The sequence below is a fragment of the Fistularia commersonii genome, chromosome 10 (assembly GCF_037954325.1).
Source record: "Fistularia commersonii isolate RoL2024-O1a breed Wild chromosome 10, RoL_Fcom_v1.0, whole genome shotgun sequence".
In the NCBI taxonomy this organism is placed as follows: Eukaryota; Metazoa; Chordata; class Actinopteri; order Syngnathiformes; family Fistulariidae; genus Fistularia; species Fistularia commersonii.
In genome coordinates this window covers 1,053,673-1,072,091 of record NC_141293.1, presented here as the reverse complement: position 1 = coordinate 1,072,091, position 18,419 = coordinate 1,053,673, and the positions used below count along the sequence as shown (strand labels likewise).

Here is an 18,419-nt window from a genome sequence, read left to right as displayed (position 1 = left end):
GAACGCCGCATTTATGGATTAAAACATCATCTCAGTTTGTTTTTTCCATCACTAGAAATGGATCGTGAATAATTTTGAATTAACAGCGAGTCGACGCCGATCCCCGTAAAGGACGAATCCCTGCTTTATCACAAACGATGACATTTGTTTGCTTGTTTTCTGAATGGAGTTTGTTTACTTTCAGCAGAGCTTCGTTCCAAAATATCTTGAAACGTTTCCTTATTAAAGCCAAATAATTGTATCATTATAATTGTATAATAACTGTAGCGACAAAGGCTGTACAAAATGAATTGAACAATTAAAAAAAAAAAAAAAAGGGAAAAATACCTGCAGAAGTCGGGTTGTGGCTCTCCGGCTGCTCATCGGTCTCCTGAGCGGTTTGGGGGGTTTCGGGTAAAACGCCCAAATCTGCCTGGCTGATTTTCTAAAGTAAAGCAACATAAACCCACATTAAGTTTGGAAGTTGATCGTTTCGGGGTAAATCGGGGTTTTTTGTTTGTCTTGCTTTTTAAACGATACCTCGGCGTCGTCTTCGCGCTCCGAGTCTCCGCCGGGTTCTTCAGTTGGACAAGACGTTGCGTTTACTTGACTGACAGTCGTGTTTTCTGGTTCAGGGGTTTCATGTGGTTTCACTGGAGCCTCCAGGGAAGAGTTTGGGTCCTGGAAAGAAAAAGCAGACGTTGCGCGGGAAAAAAAATGGAGGTAATGGATCATGCAAACATTTTTCTTGTTTTTCCCCCTGAGTGTGTCACAGAATGGCAGCCGAATGGGAAGAATGTCAAAAATCTGGCCAGTCGTCCGTTTAGCCGCCATTTGCTAAAGACCGACAACTACAAAAGCTGCCAAAAAAATACAACTTTAATTCACAAAAATCAAATGTCAGTTATTCAATCTAACCAGCCAACAAATCTCTTCTATATCACAATCCAACTTGGGTACGGTAATGTACAACAGCGCAACTTGACTCATTATTCAACCGAGCTATCAAATAAACAATATTCATTGTATTTTAATTATATTACTTCAAAGTAAAAATAAAAAATAAAAAAAATAAATATATATATATATATATAGGGGCAAATATAACTTTATTGATCCCCATTGGGGAAAATCCATAAAACTTGTGTCAGAGAAAAAAAAAAGAAATAATATCAATAAAATGATATATATATATATAAGGGCAGAAGACAGGATATAGCAAGACAACCAACAACAACAACATCTGGGATGGCAAACATCTCTGCAGGGGTTCTCAGACAAAATCTTCTTGTCTCAGCAAGTGGACTTGAATTCCTTCCCTTGCAGACGTTTCACCCGTCATCCAAGAGGCAAACGTTTGAAAAATAAAAAGCGCGAACACTGAAACTTCCAGAAGTCGATTCTGGCCTTTTAATGTCACTAAAAAACATTTATCTCAATTAGAAGCCTCTCATTTTCGGACTGTTTTAAAGCTGTTTGAACGCCTTGTCATTCACTGCTCATGGCACGTGGTCTATAAAAAAAAAATAGTATTAAAACACTGCAGTGATTTTGTTAACTTGACTGACAGTCTGATCTTTTAAAAGGTTATGACTTTGCATTGAAAAATAATGTTCTTAGCGCAGCCTTATGGAAATAAAAAGAGCACAAACATCCAACTCAGCCAGTGACTTAATACGATTCAGATGTGTTGTAGTCAAAGGGAGAAAGAAGAAAAATATGGAGATACTTGGGTTTTTATAGCTTAAAAACGGACAAATAAATGATCTAAATTATGATGTGAGTACATCAATGATATCCTTATTTATGAAAAAGCTCAGTGTTAATACAGAAACCCAGTAAAAGTAGAGACACTTTTGCACATCTATTTTGGTGACTTAATTATTGATCTAAAATGCAATATTATATGATTTATTGTAATTTATCACTGTATTCATCTTTTGTTTTTCTTTTATTGCTGTTGCTGAAATATTAACCTTCCTTTATTTTTATTCATTTGTATGTGAGAGTAATAAACAGCACTCATTCTCCAGTAAATGTGTCAATTCTGTTGTTCCAGCCAATGAAATGTCTCATTTCATACATAAACATTAAGATAGAAAGAGAACGATAAAAGCAAACAGTAAGAAACCAAAAAAAATAATAATAAAACCTGAGAACATGTGGCTGTTGTTTTTTATTATTATTTTTTTTTTTTTTTATTTTATGTGACGTGAGGATGGAACTTATAAAAATGTGATATTTGGGATTAAGCCTGGGATCACTGACCGCCTCCGTCTCTTCGGACGCTTCGGGCAGATGCTCCTCCTGGTCGGGTTGACCTTTGACCTCCGGGTCCTCCTTCTCAGAAGGGGAGCTTTCTACCTTGTTGGACTCCTCAGTGGAGACTTCAGCTCCAGCTGTCTGCAAAACACAAGTCGGAGGTTAACAGCTAATAATATTTTGCTAACCACGTGAAAATTGGACGATCCAGACTATATTCCATAGATTTGATAAAAAGTAAACAACACGTGTCTTAGGAGGTTAACTCACCCTGTGTGATGTCCTCCTGCCTCCTACTAAACATGACACTTGTATAGAGTGTCTATTGCATGAATCAGAGCAGCGGTGACTAGAAACATGACATCATTATAATGTGTCTAATTTATGGCACAAAAGCACATAGGTGTTAAAAAAATGATAATTTGGAAGGTGTTTTTAATTTTCTCCTTGAGGACTGAAGGATAAATCAAGATATCAAGATAAATCAAGTGTCAGATAATTATCTCTGCTCACAAACACACAAGGTTATTCAGGAACCTACTCATTTGCTATTATCATTATTCTTTTCACATATAAATAATCCAAACATCCGTTTTTATTCAGAATATCTCTGGGATGTTTTGTTTCTTAGAACAACAATAGACATGGTTGCCATAAAAAGGTCAATGTGCAGAAAATGTTGCATGCTTAAGTATTTTAATCAGCTCAGGTCAAATTATTTTGTCTTGATTTGTTGTTAGAGCCCTGCAAAGTAATTTAAAATAAATCTATACTAGTATTAAATGTATGTAAAATATCCCCAATATAGTAACATAGGACCGTTTAAAAAAAAAAAAAAACATTGTGAAAATACAGAAAATGGAAACGTAGATCTTGTTTGGTCTGAATAAACAAAAATAAAATAAAATAAAAATAGATAAAAAACAGCTTCTCCCAATGTACACCAGACATTACAAAGACAGCAATTTAAATTCAGAATAATGTTTGACAAGTCAACGGAGAAATTTTATTCTTTTATTTTTTTTGATAAAAATGAGGCTGACTTCATAAACACCTCATCTGACGTTCTTAAAAAAAAAAAAAAAAAAAAAAAGTAATATAAATAAGAATGTGAGGACAAGCCTGGCAGTTTCATCCTGAATGAGCACCATTTCTTCCAAGGATATCCATTTATTCTTTGCCATGGCCCGGAGCCTTTTTTCTTTCCCGTTTCTGCATAAGCTCACTATTATAAATTAGCGCTGCATTAAAAAAACTATTACAGTAGGTTATCAAAGCATTCAGGGAGAAAACTGGACACTTGGAAAGAACTCTTCAGCGGAATAACAGAGGTCACGGATCAATGTGATTAATGTACCTTGAAATACGGCAGGGACGACATGTTTGCTGCTAAATGCTCCGTTCTAAATCAAGATTCATCTTGACGTGATGAGCTACATTCAACCAAATAAGAGACGCTGCGATAGAACTCGACAATTACCACGAGCCATCCAAAAATGGAAAAAGCGGCTTAATTTATTTACAAAAAAAATGAGAGGCCAAATTGATCCATTTGTATTTCTCAAATAGTTTTCTCGATAGCTTACGTCAAGTCTTGGGGAATAATTCGGGATCTTATTTTTCATCATTTTCCCATTGGATTATCTTTCAATTCAGACGCAAAAATTGCTGAAGTAAGCAACGGCTAACTGAAGTGTTAAATTAACTGTATCTCTTCATCAGTCACAAAAAAAAAAAAAACAAACCTCGCCTGGCGTGTGGTGACTCAACGTACCATCGATTAAATACGGCACAAAACTAGTTTCACAAAGTTGAGACGTTTTTAACAGTTGGAGGCATTTCAGAGTGGTTACCTGCAGGCCACCGCAGGTCTTACACTATGAAAACTAAATTCTGGAGCGGCGTGGCTCGGATGCTAATAGCGGCTGACCCTGGAACCAAACTCTCCCTGATTTCCCCCGAATCCCGAGCTCCTCCCGGCCGGACCAGGTGACGCTGAGCTGGACGTTCGGCAACGAGCCGCTTTCCAGGCGCCGCTTAGCGTTAGCCTCTTCCAGAGTGAGCTAAACACAAGAGGACAAGTTTAGCAGATGTTTTGTTGGTTGTTGCTGCATCGAGGGAGTCTTTCAGATGAGCTTTTTCCAACTTTGAACCAACGGGACAATAAATCTAAAGAAATATATCCGAAAGGGTGCATGAATAACGGCCTTTGCAGATGTACGTCGACTCGCTGGAGCTTGAAAATAACAAAAAAAAAAAAAAAACAGCGATGCAGTCTGTTTTAAATTCGGTCCAACGTCTGTGATCAACAATAAACGGGAATGGCATTACAAAGTTCTAAAACTGTTAAGTTGCTTACGTATAAAAATACAGTGTTTGACACACAGATCGTGTCAAAAGATTATCTTTCAGTCCACTTGCTCTGCATCAATTGGTGGATATAAAAGAGTCAGACAATCACACACTTGAAACAACGAGCACAAAGTAACACAAGCTGACAGAGACGGGACAGAAAAGTAGACAAGAATTGTGTGTGTGTGTGTGTTTCACAGGCGTATAACAACACTGGAGTTAATGTCTGCATTATTTCAGTGACTGAACAGCAGTTATTTGAGTGTGTGTGTGTGTGTGTGTGTCCATGAGAGTGATGTCCCACGACAGTAAAAGCGGCGTTCCCCCCCCAGGATGTATAGCAAGAAAAAAAAATCCAAGTATAAGCTGACAAATATCAAAGTTATCCAGCTGATCTGCAAAGTTTTTAAATAGAGGTGAACTTTCCGGTGGTTCATTCATGTCGATTTCACCTAAAATTTGTTTCACACCAAAAATATTACACAGAATACTGACATGTGTTGCTAAATGTTCTGAAGCCAAAACTTATTCAGTGTAAATTCTGCTTCCTATCCACATGGTAGCATGCTAACTGCACATGCTGAAGCTCTTGAAAATTAAGAGTACATAGATTGCGCTTCATAATAAAGTTCATATATTCCGCTCGCTTCTAGCGGCAACACTATCTTAGCATGTTAGCGAAGTTAAAAAAGCAAGCTATTCTTTCAACCATCTATATTCAATGTTTTTAAGCACTTGTGCGATCAGACAACCGAGCTACTAAAGCAGTTTAGGGAAGCTACGGCTCTTCTGGTGACGACATACGGCTCCCAGACAAATTTTGGATTGAAAAAGTAAAAATCAGTTTGTAACTCATTTTAAAATACTTGTGATATTTCTTCATAATACTGTGTCATTTTAAAGTAAACAGAAATCAGTTTCGAAGATTAATTTCACGGGTCGGGAACCATTGGCTTCCGAGCACGTCCGGGTCATTGTAAAGGTGAAGAAATCAATTTTATCAGATAGTCAAATAGTTTATCCGCGTAAACCCTCGTAACGGAAAAGACGGCAAAAAGAGAAAAAAAAAGACGATGATTAGCGTGCGTTCCAGGCTACGTGGACAGAGAAATTAGCCTTTGGATCTGCGGTACGTCTAATATGCTATGATAAAAAATGAACAAATCCATGCAGTACCAGAGGTTGCATAAAAAGTAAGACATTTAATTTATTAGATGTTAAAAATACTATATGGCTCTCGATTAAATATATTTAGAAATATTTGGCTTTTCTCTCCGAGTCAAAAAGCTTCCCGACCCCTGTGCTAAAGACATACAAAAGGTACAATTTGGACATTTTGGCCTCGGTATCCCATAAATGACGGCACCAAAGGCCGGTTTCTTTCCTGCTGAGACGAACTCGTACGAGACGGACCCGACATCAAACCATGGAACTCGAAAGCATCGGTGGCTTGAGATTGTTTTTAAAATCGAGCACGGATAGATAGGTTCGCTCTCGTTTCAGACGATGCTGTCAAATGCAAAAGCTGTTCCACCTCGATTGTTTCTTACAAACATAATTCCAGATAATAATTCCATTTGGCTCGGCAGCGCCGATCTGTCCGCACAGGACTTTTTGGTGTATTTTAACAATAATATTGAGTATTTCAGAGGTCGGATCAATGAATCTCTCAGTGATGAGGAGCGGTGCTCTGTTGCCGAGCCTGGTTTTCATGATTTTCAACATCTCTCTCTGACAGCTGTTACTTATTTTCTTATGGCAGCCCAAAGTAGTATCTTTTCACGGGATCCTTTGCCGGCTCAGGTTGTTAAAGAATTATGGGTAACATTCGGGCCTGATGTCTTACGTCTCACTTACTTTCAGCGTTTTCCCCGTTTCAAAACCGCAGTGGTTAAAGCCTTATTAAAACGCTGGCTTGGACGCTGACGTGCTGACAAACTGCAGACCCGTCTCAAACCTGGACGTTCAGTCAGAGGTTTTTCAGCCTCAAATCAGTTTTTCAGTATCTATGAGCAAATATTCTTCGAGGCGGTTCAGTCTGCTTTTGGAGAAATGATTTGTTACGTACAGTCGACTCGGTCGTCATCGGTCTTATTTTAGCGATACCCAAGGGCTGCTCTTGATACCGTGGATCATTGTATATTGTTGGACAGGCAGGAGAAGTTTTTGCCATCCCAGGTCTGGTCCTCAAGCGGTTTAACTCCTACCTGTCTCAGAGACCTCACAGTGTTCTGTTAAACAATACTTTCCGAGCCCTGTGCTGTGGGGAATGGGGTTCCCCAAGGTTCTGTTCTAGGTCTTCTTCTGGTTTCATTATATATAAATATAGTACATTTGAGCCAGATTCTGCACCCATTTCAAATCGACTTCCAGTGCTGCACATGCCATTAAACGTTGATGGATTGGATACATTTAAACGTGCCGCCTTTCTGGCTACTATTAAGAGCTGATTATTAACTTTTTCAACCTGTTTTTTTTTTTTTTGCGGCCGAACTAAGACAAGACAGAAATGAAAATCACCGGACCAGCAAGGCTTCATCACCTCTACGATAATTCCCCTCTGTTCTTGGATGGCGGCGTTGAGTCGAGGAACCTCGATATGTTCCTCGACAGGATGCTTTCTTTCAAGCTTCACATTGAAGAGCTCATCACAGATGCCTTCTTCCATCTTAGAAACATCACCAAGACTAATGGCAAGAGAGACTTGTCTTTTCAGCAACATTGTTTAACGGTTTGCCTCTTGACATCAGGCAGGCCTACTATAAATATATATGCATACATATACTCTATTATTTTTATACACTGATCCCTCGCTATAACGCGGTTTACTTTTCACGGTTTCGCTACTTCCTGGATTTGCATGGTGCATTGTGTTCTGCATTCTGATTGGCTAAAAAGTCACTCCGCTTCTTCTCTACCTGTGCGTCAATAACGTTGCAGTTTAATATGTACACGTACGTAAAACAGCTTGACAAATTTGCATGACGTACGTGCAAATTCTCTTGCGATTTCGAGAAACCCATAATGTTGACAAAACGCTCTGGAGCGACAAAAGGGCCCAAAAGGCAGCGGAAGATAGTATCTATGGCAGATAAAGTTAAACTTCTGGACATGCTAAGGGAAGCTAAAAGCTATGCGGCTGGAGGTCGGCATTACGGAATTAATGCCTCTTCCGTTCGTTCCATAAAGAAGGAAGAAAAAAAACATAAGGACGACAGCAGCGATAAGTTTCACAGCAGCAATAAGGTGGCGGTGGGCGGAGCTAATCTGCTAATTTGAAACCTTCTGTTCACATTGATGATTAAAACTATTATTTGACAGTACAGTACAGAAGTTATTTGTTGAAAAAAACGTTTCTAAAGTGCAGTACTTTTATTTGTGAAACAAATGATTGAGCCTGTAAGATGGTTTGTTCTTTCTTTTCAATGTATAATAGAGTATTTAATTGGAGAATAATTGTAAAAAAAAAGATAAAGGTTTATACTTCACGGATGGGTTCTTTTTGGGTTCTTTTTGGAACGTAACCCCCAGCGAAAAACAAGGGTTTACTGTAAATAAAAGTAAAAGACTAAAAACCTGCTCTGGCCAGTGATGGTGATACTCTAGGAATGAATCTAACGGTGAGGGAAGGAGACCTGCTCCGTCCAACGGCAATCATGTGGAAACATCTTTGCCGATCATCATCCGGCACAAGAGCTCCTAAATTGTTGCCCTCGTAGAAGCTTGCACATATGGAATGGAAATGTACACGTACCTCAGTATTACCACAAGAAGCTTTTGTTGTATCGCAAAATCAAGGTTAACTGGCGCCGAAACCAAATATGGAACTGTGTCCTCCCTGTTCGAATCAGCCGGTTTTACAGCGACGTCCGAATCATGAGGAATAAACGCACATCCGGGATGGGTTCCAGAAATAGGAAACCGCTCGGTCCAATAAAACTTCCGATTTTATATTACGAAGCAGAATTCACAACAACAGTCTGACAGCACCTCCTCACCATCCCAAACCCAGGAGGACGACGAGAAGGATGCAGCTTCACGGTGCCCAAGATGGGTCTCTCCATCAACCCTGCATGGAGGTATGGCCTAGAGCAAGTGTGAAACTAGCTTCACGGCACCACATGATCAACAAGGGTGGTCATTGAAGAAGCTTCCAGAAAGGAATTAAGACGACCTGACAACCCTCCGCACACAGGTCGGTCTCACCTGTCCAGAACTTCGACGCCTGCTGGGCTTGAAACCAACCCCACTGGACTTGACCAGTTTCTGCACGGAACAGCTTCGGTTTTGTCATCCCGGGTCGGAACAACCAGGAGTACAGAGTTGCAGTTCCAGAGCTGCGTGACCGAGGCGGAGTGGCCTTTCTGCCCAAAATGGACACCGCCGAGGTCCGATCTCGCGAGCAGGAACCAGGAGGGTCCCCTTCAGCTTTCCCTGCCTGACCTCGCCTGCCTCTTCAACCAACACGGAAGCCCTTGGAGGTCCACCTTGCAAACATGTTCTTGGCAGGTCTTCAACTGGAAGTTTAGGATGTGACAAAAGGAACTTGGGTGTCTTATGGTAGCGCATGCCTTGAAGAGCTGCAGAGATACACTGGCCACACCCAAAAACCGATTCAAATCAAATCATACGACGCGATGGTGAGCAGAGGTCCGAGCCACTACACCGGGACACTCTTTCCCTGATCCAACAAGGAGCATCTCAACACGCAGTCGCAGAGGGCAACACCTCCTACATGACACTGACCGGGTTTCCGTTGCCGTGGACGTGGACACCGGCCGGCTTTTTGCCGAGCGAGCGCAGACCGACCAGAGGACGAAGACCCTGTTCACACCCAAACACATTTTCACCTATGAGTGGTCGCTTGCGGACAAGATGCAGAGCCGATCTCTTTGACACTGCGTGCCCTGCAAGTGATGCATCCATGGCAACACACAAGATGCAGCGGTTGCTCGGTTTCATCCACATTCGCAGAATTCCGGTTGCAAATTTTAATAAAGTTGTAAAGCTGCTTCGAAAGTTAGACTATCACTTGTATCTTGTCTACATTCCTAAATGAGATAGCTAGTTGTTCACTCCATCTAGTTCAGGGGTGTCAAACTCATTTCTCATCGCGGGCCACATACGGCCTGGGTCGATGTCAAGTGGGCCGGACAATTAAAATAATAGCATATTCAACAATAAATAACCAAAATATCATGTCTTTCCTCTTTTTTGGTGTAAAGAAGTACAAGGACATTAGAAAATCTTGGAATTTAATGACCAACCCTTTACAAAACATGTCATGAAACACCTCATATTTCCTGCGACAAAAGTGCAATTTACTTCTATCATTCACATGTTTGCATTGCAATCATGTGATCATGTGATCCCACTGATCGTACAAAGGCACAAAACTTTAACAAGTAATTGGTATTGAAAAATATAGTAATGCACTTTAAGATTAAATGAGACTTATAAAGAAAGGGATTTTTAAACTATTTCCACATGTGCATATAAAATCTAAATTGAATCCCTGCCTTCACCCTACAAACTAAAAAGAGTGCTATTAAATGTGTAAAGAAGAAAGTATTCACCTGTAAATGTGTAAACTTCATCCATGAAACATGCAAACACACACAATACACACTGAAAACGCATGGAGTTGCATGAACAGTAGAATTCCAACATACTCGTTTGTAGTGAAGCTGCTGACTAACATTAAATTGCACATTTTCACTAGCAATTAGCTAGCTGGCTTTTACCGCTGCTTCACTGATTTCTCAGCTCTGGGTGAAAGTGGACTTCTGTTTCCTCAGACCTGCCAACAATTCGTTGATCTTATCTCTTCTCAGTTTCTTTGCAAGCTGTCATATTTTTCGCTCTGATGAGTCTCGTAGTGGCGCCGTAAATTATATTCCTAAAATACCGAAACTTGTTGCAAACACGCCGAGCACAAAGGTTGACGTAGTCAATTTTTCTTTGAAAATTCTACACTTTTTAACTACTTTTCTCTGTTTTGATAACGACATTTTGGCTAATGTGGGCGTAGCAGGAGGTGGAGAACAGGGTAGAAACGACGTCATAACAAGCAGCAGGTGGTGCATCGGTAACGTCTGCTGATTGGTCCGTCTCAGTGATGCGGTTTGTCTTCTACTCTGACCAAAATAGTGCGCCTCCTAGCGGAAAATTCTCGAATTGCACTTAATAAAAAATAAAAAAAATCCTTGTCTTTTATGCATTTTTTCACTTTCAAATTATCCTGCGGGCCTGGTTGAATCCCCTTGCGGGCCGGTTCTGGCTGCCCGACATAATTAGTATGAAGGGATTCAAATATGAAGAAAGAAATCACATGACATACCATCACGACAGTCACAAGTTACAACAACCGATCGCGCCAAAATCCCCGCAGCACGGATAGGCCGAGCTATGTAGCGTGATCACCTGCGGCCGGTGATGTCATCACCAATGTGTGTCTTGACCTCCGCCGAACCCCTGAGACTGACACGCCGAACCCCTGGGGTTCGATCGAACCCAGGTTAAGAACCACTGTTTTAAGGTCAGTAGGAAAGTGAAGGCGGGGTTGAGTTTCTTCAGATCCGAACTGAAACGTCTTCAAGCGAAGATACTCAAGTCCGGTTACCAAGACGAGAAGGTTTCGTCAAGAATTCGCCGTGACCTTGATGACGGAGAACCTTCACGAACCAGGTGAGGTTCACCTCAAATATGATGCAAGTGAAAACACTGATATTTAATACAAGTCTTGAAGGCAAGAAAATCATGATAACATGAAACAGCATAAAACCTATTTCACCAAATAACAAATCTGCCATTTAATCAATGACATACGTGGAACTGTTTTTATTCTACCCTGAACCGAGTCCTCCTGCCTGATCTTTGCCTACCTTTTCTCCCGCCTCCATCACAATGAGAGCCATCGTATATCCCTGCAACACCTGACAAAGCACACAAAAGGCCCCGAAGAGCAATAAAGTCGGGTGAGAACGAGCCAGATTGGGGAAAGAAAGTGCTGCTTCTTATAAACCTGAACCAAGGCTGAGTTCAACTGGATGAACGAAATCTCCAGCTGAGCAGCTGCAAAGCAACATGTGTTTTTCAATATGGGGAGAGAAAAAATACATTTTCTTTCATCCAGTACCATTTTCTCAGACTGGCAAGCACCCAGTTGTAACGCCAAAATGTCTCTTTACAAAACAATTAAAGGGGGAAAAAAAAATAATCTAATAATGTGTTGAGCAGGATTTGCCACTGGAATCCACACACCTCTTGCTGTGTTTTCATTTCCAATTCTTCATCCTTGTCTTTTTCCTCTTCTCTTTTAGAAGGGCTGGAGCAGTTGCTATCCAAGACTGGTGTTTTCATTGGATCTTTAACCTCGAGCAGCTGCTCAGAGAAGGTCTCAGCATCTGCTTCAAGTGACTCATCTGCCCTGGACTCTGGAGCACAAACTGTAGAGGGATGTAGAAATGCTTAAACAGCCAAAATAAGTCTGGAAGACTGAAAGAAACAAGTAAAACAGACAAATAAGAACTAACTGAGAAAGTCCCTTGGGCTAACCACCCATAGGAGGTGCGATGCGAGCTGGGTGGCGGCCAGAGCCAGGGACCTCGGCAGTCCGATCCGTGGCTGCAGAAGCTCTAGGAACATGGAACTTCACCTCTGAGAGGTTCCGACTAGATGTAGTCGGACTCACCTCGACACACAGCTCGGGTTCTGGAACCAGGCCTCCCGAGGGGGGTCGGACTCTTTTCCACTCTGGAGATGCTCCCCGGTGAGAGGCCACCCATCTTGGCGCCTGAAAATTGGGGATCAAGCCGGTGGACGAGAAGGTAGCCTCCCTCGGCCTTCGGGTTTGGGTTCGGGTTCTGACTGTTGAATGCGCCCGACAGCAGTTCACAGTTAGTTGACTACCTACCCATTTTAGGGTTGATGGAGGTGCTGCGAGAGAGCACTGCTGTCGGGGACTACCTCATCTTATTGGGGGACTTCAACACTCACATGGGTAGTGACAGCGCGATCTGGAAAGGCATGACGGGGAGGAACAGTCCCTCCGAACGGTGTTCTGTAACTGGACTTCTGTGCTCGTCACAAACGATAACGAGGCGCGACCAGGCTGCGGATCCAGGATCCAGTTTGGTGACCTCGGGATCGGGTCTTTTTGGAGATGACTTGTTTCTGTTGGCTTCATCTGACCGTGATCTCCAGCTCTCGCTTGTGCAGCCAAATGTGAAGCGGACCAGCACCTCATAACCCGAGACCAGGATTCTCAGACGGAAATAGGTGGAGAGCCCACTCCGGGTCGGGGACAATGGTGGAGAAGGAGAAGGAGCTTCTCATGGTGGAGAAGGAGCAGAGCCAAAAGGCAAAGCTGCCAATTAACCGGTCGATCTACCGTCCTACCCTCACCTGTGGTCACAAGTAGTTGGTCATTACCGAAAAAGCAAAGTCGCGGATCCAGGAGGCTAAAATGAGCTTTCTCCACAGGGTTTCAGGGCTCTCCCTTAGTGATGAGCTAAACCATCCGAAGGGGCTCAAAGAGGAGTCGCCGCTCCTCCACGTGGAGGAGTCAGAGGAGGTGACTCGGACATCCGGTTAGGGCAACTCCTGGACGCCTCCCTAGCGAGATGTTCTGGGGGTGTCCAACATGGAGGAGACCCAAGGGAAGCCCCTGGACAAGCTGGAAGGGACTGTGTCTCTGTTGGCCTGGGAACGCTTCCAGAACCCCCAGAGGGGTTGAACCGAGAGGCCAAGGAGAGTCCGGGCCTCTGCTTCGGCTGCCGCCCTGCGACCCAATCCCAGATGGGTGGTTGACAACGGATGGAAACGTTAAGAGACCGAGAAGGATGTGACTGTAGGGAGGAAATAACGCCTGTTAAAAGTTAAAATAGTTGCAAAATGGTCAGGGAGAAGAGGTTCACTTGGGCTTAGGGCACGTCGTTTTAGGATCTGAAGTCAAGGTAAAATTTAGGATGGTCATCAACAAAATCAGAACAAACATTTGAGTCACTCATCAAACTTTTGATTGAATTACACTTTTTATAACAGGTAACTAAACCTATGTCATTCATTAGGCCACAGTTGGTGTTATTACTTGGTGGATTTTTAGCAGTACATTGGAATTAAGGCCTGACTTTTAGATTCACGACACTTAAAATGTGTAGAAAGCAAACAACTCACTTGGTTTGGCGTCCACGTGATCCTCGTCATTGGTCCCAGAGAGCTTTTGGTCGACACCTTCTTCTTCACTGGAAGCAGGTTCTGGTTTGATGGTCTTCTCCTTCAAGGTGTTTGGATTATCGGTCTCCTGTTTGGCCTCCTGGGCAAGTGAGCACAGCCTGCACAAACGCAGTATCCCGAGCTATAAACCCGTATCAAAGTGGCTGTATTTTCATAATCACGTATTTGTCTGCAGAAAGGGAAGGTTTTAGAGCCATACAGCACACTGTGACATGTATGCACAGTCAAAACCAATATTATCCCCACCTCGGGGTTGTGAATAACTTCAATTTTGACTGAATTTGGTTTCCAAGATAAAGCAGGATTGAGTTGTTTTGATCGTCAGATGCTCAATTTCACTCTTCTATGTTTTAGTCGAGTTCGGCGCTTTTGAATATGATCCTAAAAACCCGATACTGGGCACAATTTACCAAAAAACAAAAAGAAAACGTCATTGCAAAGTTGTTATTTTTGAGCGTTTGCTTTGGTAAATAGAAAACCATGAAGTACTAAGATCAACTAATATTGGGATCAGGGGCCATGAAAAAAAAAAAAACCTCAAAATTAGCATTCTGTTGAAAACTCTATCAAAAAATAACTTTCAATTAATCATCAGGGTTTAATGTTTGTGCTTCGCCAAGCAGAACCGCCACCACCATTTGAGTAGTTTGACATGTTAAAACCATTTTTATTCAACTATAAACAGTAAAAATCTCTGGGCTAACCTATAATTTGTCTTTAAAATTAAAATTCCTGGCTTCAAAATCACTTGCGAGCTATTTTTTGATTAGATAATTATGGAAACGCTGAACCCGGAGAACAAAAATCCTGGACTTACGAGCAGGTTCGGATCACGCGGAGGGTAAATTTGTTAATATGAAAAGTATTTTCCGGTACAACAAAGGGTAGTGAAAGTGAAAAAGTGAGGCAAAACTATTAACGGGATGTAATAGAGACAAATTAGCACAGCGCTAACACAATCACTGCCAGCAAACTCAAACTTAATTTTGCATCCGCATGCGAGAAAATCACCTTTTTTATATCGGAGGATTTACACATTATAAGCTAATTGAGAGTTTTGTCAACGGCGTGCAAACAGTTTGGTCGCTTCAATCCGGTTTGTTTGGATTGTAGAAGAAAACATGTTGACGGAGCCGATCGTGTCGAATCATCCAAGTGCAAAGAAGTTACTTGCAATGTATTTTTGTTTCTTCTTGATTAAAAAGAATAGATGCTAAAGGTGTTGCTATAGCACATTTTTTTTCGCACGCATCGTCGTGAGCCTATACATTATAAATAAGGCAGAGCCTGAATTAGTCAATAATGCATAACACATTCACAGCCTGTCAAATGAAGAAGCCTTTATTGAAATGCGACTCGACGGTGTCGAAAAAGTGATTTAAACACAAGAAAAAAAACGTAAAGAGTGCATATAAAAAGGGAATTATTCCGTCCCACCTCGCTTATTCAATGTGACAAATTTAAAATGATTTAAATAGCATTGGTAGAGCCAAGAGGTCAAGACCTTGACCTGAACACCAAAACATCTTATTTACATTTCCTGTTCTACCGTTCATATTATAGTATAATAATAGTATTATTGTAGAAGTCTGACATCTCATGTTGGAAATCCAGGACATGGGCTGATGTCATCATTCAACCGCTGCCCATTTAATCCTGAACCGGGTGGCAGGGATTTGACGCCAGAGCCAGAATGCACCAGGCAGAGAGCCAGGCAATGCATTCACACACACGCACACACACACACACACACACACACTAAGAGTTGTCACCCATTCATTTGACGGTTCCACCCCGACCTTTCTGAGCTTCTGTGCTTCCACTTGTGCAAGGCTGACATATTCGCTGCTCATCCATATTAAGTTTGCAACCAACCCTTCTTTTTGACGATACGATCAAAACTATACGGTTTAAAAACAAAACGCCGTGTCTGGTCGAATCCGATGGTGTCAAATGGCCATTTATCTCGTATCATCCGGATTTGTGAGATGAATCGTGCTGAAATGCGACCATGCCCGACTCGGTGATGAAGCCAATAACCGATGCTCGCCCGCGTATTTGTTTCGATACCAAAACGTGAACATGAGAATAAAAATGACACAAAAACACAACATATTCATGTTTTTGTGTGTCATCCAGAGAAACTCCACCCGATCCATCAAGGTTTGTTGAATTACAATATCAGCTTCCGAAAGCTAACGCTCAAGCAGATGATATTTGCTGCATTCCATTTTACTCCAGCGATCATGTTTAATGTTGGAGTTTAAATGCAGGGTGACACTTTTCTGCCCCTCCTGAAAGAACATGGTGTCGTTCGCCCCGAAGGATAAGACAGTATTTTGCTTGATAATTAAGTTTCGATTCATTTGGAGTTGAATTGTTCACAGACACATAAGTTGAATAGTTTCATCACTGAATGCTGAACAAAACTGTTTCGTTTTTTTTTGTTGAAATCGGTTCAATCAGAGTGTAAATAAGATACGTAACATTCTCAAATGTATTGTTTTTTTTCTGGTAGGCTCTTTTTTTTTTTTCTTGAAAAAATTCACCATTTTTTAAAATTATGTTTTGAGGAAAAAAAAAAAAAAAATGCAAATTGCTAAGCATGGCTTGTGCACATTGGGTGTCTCACACACCTTCAGGACATTAAAACTATCAGAAGTCAGAGTTGTCTGACTTGTTTTTAGGAGCACAACGGAATTGTGCGACACTTTGGTGTGCATTATGTCCACTTTCAGACAACAATCCTACAAATATTGTACAGAGACTGACTTACTTCATCCAGCCTGAATAAATGTCATGCAGATTGGAGCTTTCCTTTGGCGTCTCCACCTGGAAACACAGAAAAAACACTTCAGCACCGAGGAAGCACGACGTGAAGAGCAGATATTTGAAAGGACGCGCATTTTAAATCACGTTTAACTGTTGTACACCACTTTAATATACTTTTACTTTGCTGAAAACCTCCCCAGGGAAGAAAAACAAAACTCCCGGTCTGAAGGGAAACAAGAAAAAACCCCGTGGCGCACGTGCTACCGTCTCCCGGAAATGAATATATGCAGCAGGAAATTGGATATAAGGATAAAATGAAAATGACGGCAAAGCGGTTTCACGAAGCAACGTTCGGAGCAGACGCCGGCTCATCGGTTCTTTGCTAGATATTTGGGTTTCACCGTCAAAATCGGTCAATGTTAACATGATTACACAATCATTTTTTTGGAAAATCTTTGCATTGCATGGAACATCTTCAGTTGCTGTGACTTGTTTTTAATGTCAACCTGAATTTAATTTCCAAAGCCCGTCTTTCTGAAGAGAACTTGACGTCCCTGTTTTATCAATAAACGTCTTCTGGACGATAAACCGACGTCAGTCTAACATGTTGCTTTATGGACTCCTGACAGAACAAGGTTAACGTCACAATAAATATCATTAAAATATGCCAGTTTAGCAATAATGAAAAGTTATAGTCACAAAAGAGGTTTGATATTATCTCCAACTATTTAAAACAAGAAAGAAAACAACTGCTGAAAAAGTGGTGTTAAAGACACTCCGACTTTTCTTCAGTCAGCAAAACTTTACATGGTTCAACCTGTCCAAGAATTAGATTTTAATTGTTGTTTTCTATTTGGAAAGATCATATGTAACCAAATTACAACCGTTAAACAACCGGCTGGCTCATATTTGACATGTATTGTTTTAAACATCTGAGAAACGGCTGACATTGCATTCCCGAGAACTTAGCAGCGAAGTTTGCTGCACAACTTTAACCCCAGTTTACATCCTAAAATCAAATACTACTACACATCTAAAAAAAAACATACATATATATCTAGTAAAACAGGTATACATATATAAAACATGAAAATAAGAGTATTTTTAAGATTTAAAAAAATTGAATGAATAAAGGATAAATTATTATATTTTTTACAACATGATGTTTATTTGCTTTTATTAAAAAATTCAATAAAAATCAAAAAAAATATATTAATCCATACATCTATACACACACACACACACAAAACACAATGTAAATTCAAGTCAATCACACTTGTGTGAAATCAAAGTGTCCACTTGGGAATTCATTTGGATTGTTTTAATGACGTTACATGGACGTGTGATCAAACTGGGGTGTTTTTACTTTCATTCAGACTCCAGACCTCCACGGGTTCAAACATTTGATTCCCACTCATCATTTTGGTGTGATTTTGTTGTTTCCACATTCAACGATGTAAAGAACAAACTATTTCACAAGATTATTTCATTTATTCACATCCAGGATGCGTTATTTTAGTGTTCCCTTTATTATTTGAGCAGTGTATATATGTATATATATAAATGCATTTACATATCAAAAAAAGTGGGAAAAAAAAACGGAGCGTTTTTAATATTAAAAAAAAAAAAAAAAACATGCAAATGAATAAGGATAAATGATATTTTGTTACAACAAAAAACTATTTGAAACACTGATTTCCCGAAGGAAAGAACATGAATACACGCGTGGATCCGTTTTCCGTGGGCTCTCTGGACTCCGTGCGCATAAAACTCCAGATATTTGTGTTTATTTCTGTGCAGAATAAAATCCTAGAATA

At 40.9% G+C, this 18,419-nt stretch overlaps 1 protein-coding gene across 3 annotated transcripts in view; it reads right to left on the bottom strand.

The window, feature by feature from the left end:
* Positions 1–18,419, bottom strand: part of LOC147230050 (uncharacterized) — a 34,124-nt gene that overhangs the window by 12,458 nt on the left and 3,247 nt on the right. For all 3 annotated transcript variants that reach the window (XM_086153171.1, XM_086153173.1, XM_086153172.1), the window contains 6 exons: positions 16,607–16,662; positions 13,771–13,928; positions 11,857–12,041; positions 2,248–2,382; positions 520–660; positions 328–424 (listed from right to left, as the gene is read on the bottom strand). In XM_086153171.1, the coding sequence (XP_086009297.1) occupies positions 328–424; positions 520–660; positions 2,248–2,382; positions 11,857–12,041; positions 13,771–13,928; positions 16,607–16,662 (772 nt within the window). The remainder of the gene's footprint in view (positions 1–327; positions 425–519; positions 661–2,247; positions 2,383–11,856; positions 12,042–13,770; positions 13,929–16,606; positions 16,663–18,419) is intronic.